This window comes from Octopus bimaculoides, chromosome 11 (genome assembly GCF_001194135.2).
Source record: "Octopus bimaculoides isolate UCB-OBI-ISO-001 chromosome 11, ASM119413v2, whole genome shotgun sequence".
NCBI classification, from domain to species: domain Eukaryota; kingdom Metazoa; phylum Mollusca; class Cephalopoda; order Octopoda; family Octopodidae; genus Octopus; species Octopus bimaculoides.
The window spans coordinates 63,512,833-63,515,579 of NC_068991.1; the positions used below are offsets into that span (position 1 = coordinate 63,512,833).

General features: G+C 39.7%; 1 protein-coding gene across 1 annotated transcript in view; it reads right to left on the reverse strand.

Annotated features, from left to right (window-relative positions):
* LOC106883837 (von Willebrand factor A domain-containing protein 7-like) overlaps window positions 1-2,747 on the reverse strand; it is a 129,828-nt gene that overhangs the window by 28,741 nt on the left and 98,340 nt on the right. Inside the window, exon 3 of the mRNA XM_052971995.1 lies at window positions 1,827-1,997. Coding sequence (XP_052827955.1) covers window positions 1,827-1,997 — 171 coding nt within the window. The remainder of the gene's footprint in view (window positions 1-1,826; window positions 1,998-2,747) is intronic.

Genomic DNA, 2,747 nt, shown 5'->3' on the forward strand with positions numbered 1-2,747 from the left:
CTCTCTCTCTCTCTCTATATATATATATATATATATATACATATATATACATAATGTTTTGATGAACGAAATGATAGAATGACATCAATGCATGACAATGAAGAGTGTTTGCAATCTGTAATGCAAAGAGAGGAGAGAAGGAAACTGTTGGCTAATATATGGAGAATTGTGAAAATATGTATGCCAAGTATCATCACCGTCATCATCATTACATTTTAGTCATCACCATCCTCCTTTCCTCCGTCCTTCTCTTACTCTTTGCTTTCCTCCTGCCCCTCCTCATCGTTAAATACTACGGAAATTGAGGGGGTCGGCGCCACCCTAGAAGATACGAAGTAGTAACAGGAGCACACATCAACCAAAGTAAGTGAGTGTGCTTGCAGCTCAGCATCAAGATCGGTTAGTACACGGCGGCCGTCGCTGAGGATCTAGTTTGGGCTAGCTCTCCAGCTGCATAGAAACTGGAACGAACCTGTGAACAATGTCGCCAGTCTCACCTAGAAATGAACTGAAGAGAAGATATTTCTAAAAACACAGACAAATATGGAAAAAGTAAAATTGTCTTCCTATTTTTAATACCTCACATTTGTACTGTGCTCTAAGTTATCACCTCACAAAATTGAAGCGTCTTCTTTTTCGCTTCTTGTGGAAGAGACGTATTTCGCTAGCCAGAAGGTTCTTTTGGTGTTAACATCCTTTGTATCAAACCTTCGGCGTTGATGATACGCAAGCATGCGCGGCGACTGCGGTGTCGGCAAAGGTTCCTGCCCGATAAGAAGTTGAGGTAGCTGTTTGTCAGGGATGTTCCTACAACTCGTCTCTTTAAGAGAAAATCAAGCGGAAACCAGGGCTGGATGCATTCCATCTGGGATATTGACAGGCACTATGCCCAACTTCAAGAAATGTCAGATTTGGCAGTGCTACCGAGGAGCATTATCGACTCAGGATGAAGTCAACAAGCACGGAATTGTCGTCCGCGACGTCTACAAAGTGACAAGACATTTCTACGCGTATTCGTAAAGTGTCCGAGCAATGCTGACTTAAGGATTTATGCCACGCAGTTGTTGTCATGTGTAGAACGGATTCGGCTGAAACCTTTCCATTGACTTCTTTTGGATCTGAAGAACAGGTTCCTGTCTTGTAGAAAGGTAAATGAGATTGTATGGCGATTCAAATGAGCGAGGACCTTCACCCAGCATCTCATCAAACTCCTCGCCCTAACCCCCTACCCAAGTACTACTTGCACAAAATGGTTAGGGTGGGGAAGGAAGTGCTGCCTCTCCACCATATTTACTGAAAGGTAGTTAAGAGTGGTCGGTATGAGTTGAATAAACGGATTTAATCGATCATTTGCTTCTTAAGTGGAGAATGTAGTCGAGAATTATCTCTTGCTCACAGATCCTGGATTATGTAGAAAGAGTTATCCGAGATTTGTGGGGTTCTCCGTTTGACCCCGGTTGTTGTTTTATATTTTGGGCATTTCATTTTTATACAGATGCATTTCATGCCTGAATTTTTCATAGTTGCTTCTATGTAAAAACTTCATCGTTTTAGTATTTATCTTTCTAATGACTCTCCCAAAATCATTCTTGTGGCAAATAAATAAATAAATAAATAGAATAAACAACAACAATAATAATAATAATAGAGGTAGTGGTAGTTCTAGTAGTTATTCGAATCTGTCGAAACTAGTTTATCTTACCAATAGAACACAGCACGCATCGAGGTCGAGATATTCAACCAAACTTATCTGAGGGGCATTTCCAAATTAAACTGATAAACAGCAACAACAACAACAGCAATAACGTTAAATATGAATACTTTACCAAGGTCTTCGCTTACGGCGTCTCCATGCATTTCGACCCAGTTAGTATTACTGTAGAATGATTGAAGCAGATGGAGTGCCTGGGCAACGTATACTCTCAAGGATGAATACACTGAAGAGTACTTCAAAGATGCAAGCAATGTATTCTTCAAAATCAAAAGTTCTAGGGAACCTGAAATTGTAAGAAATAAACATATTAATATATAATTAATGTAAAATACAGTTATTCATAGTTACACTTTGGTATAATTTTTTTCCCATAACAATTTCAATTTACATCGACCCAAGTGCGTAACTGGTACTTAATTTATCGACCCCGAAAGGATGAAAGGCAAAGTCGACCTCGGCGGAATTTGAACTCAGAACGTAATGGCAGACGAAATACCGCTAAGCATTTCGCCCGGCGTGCTAACGATTCTGCCAGCTCGCCGCCTTAACGCAGCGCAATTAAGCAACAATGGTGCGTTATATTGATATGTAGTGAAAAGGTGTAATGTTGTAGTGAAAAGGTGTAATGTGTAGGAGTGTTGTGAAGCACTATGGACAAGCTCAAAGCATTGCAATAAAATAATTTAGTGCTTGGAATGGTCCCAACATTTTCATGCTTCAAAAGTTTGATAGCTTTAAGCATTCACATAAAAGTATTCTAGTATTTCCATACCAGCTGTTCAGTTCATTTTGTTCATTGGAGTGTCTGACTTCCGTCTGACAACTGTTTGGAGAGATAGGAACATTGCCAAATTTTAGCGTCAAACAGCAAAATATACACGAATCTTTACGACCAAAGCGGAAAGCTTGCTTCAATTATTTTAAAAGGTCAAACGGCAACATGGGTCAGTTTTCAATTGGCAATACGCAATTCTGTTATCTTATCTACACCGGAAGTGATTACGAGAAGAACAGTTAGCTTTTTAACACACTA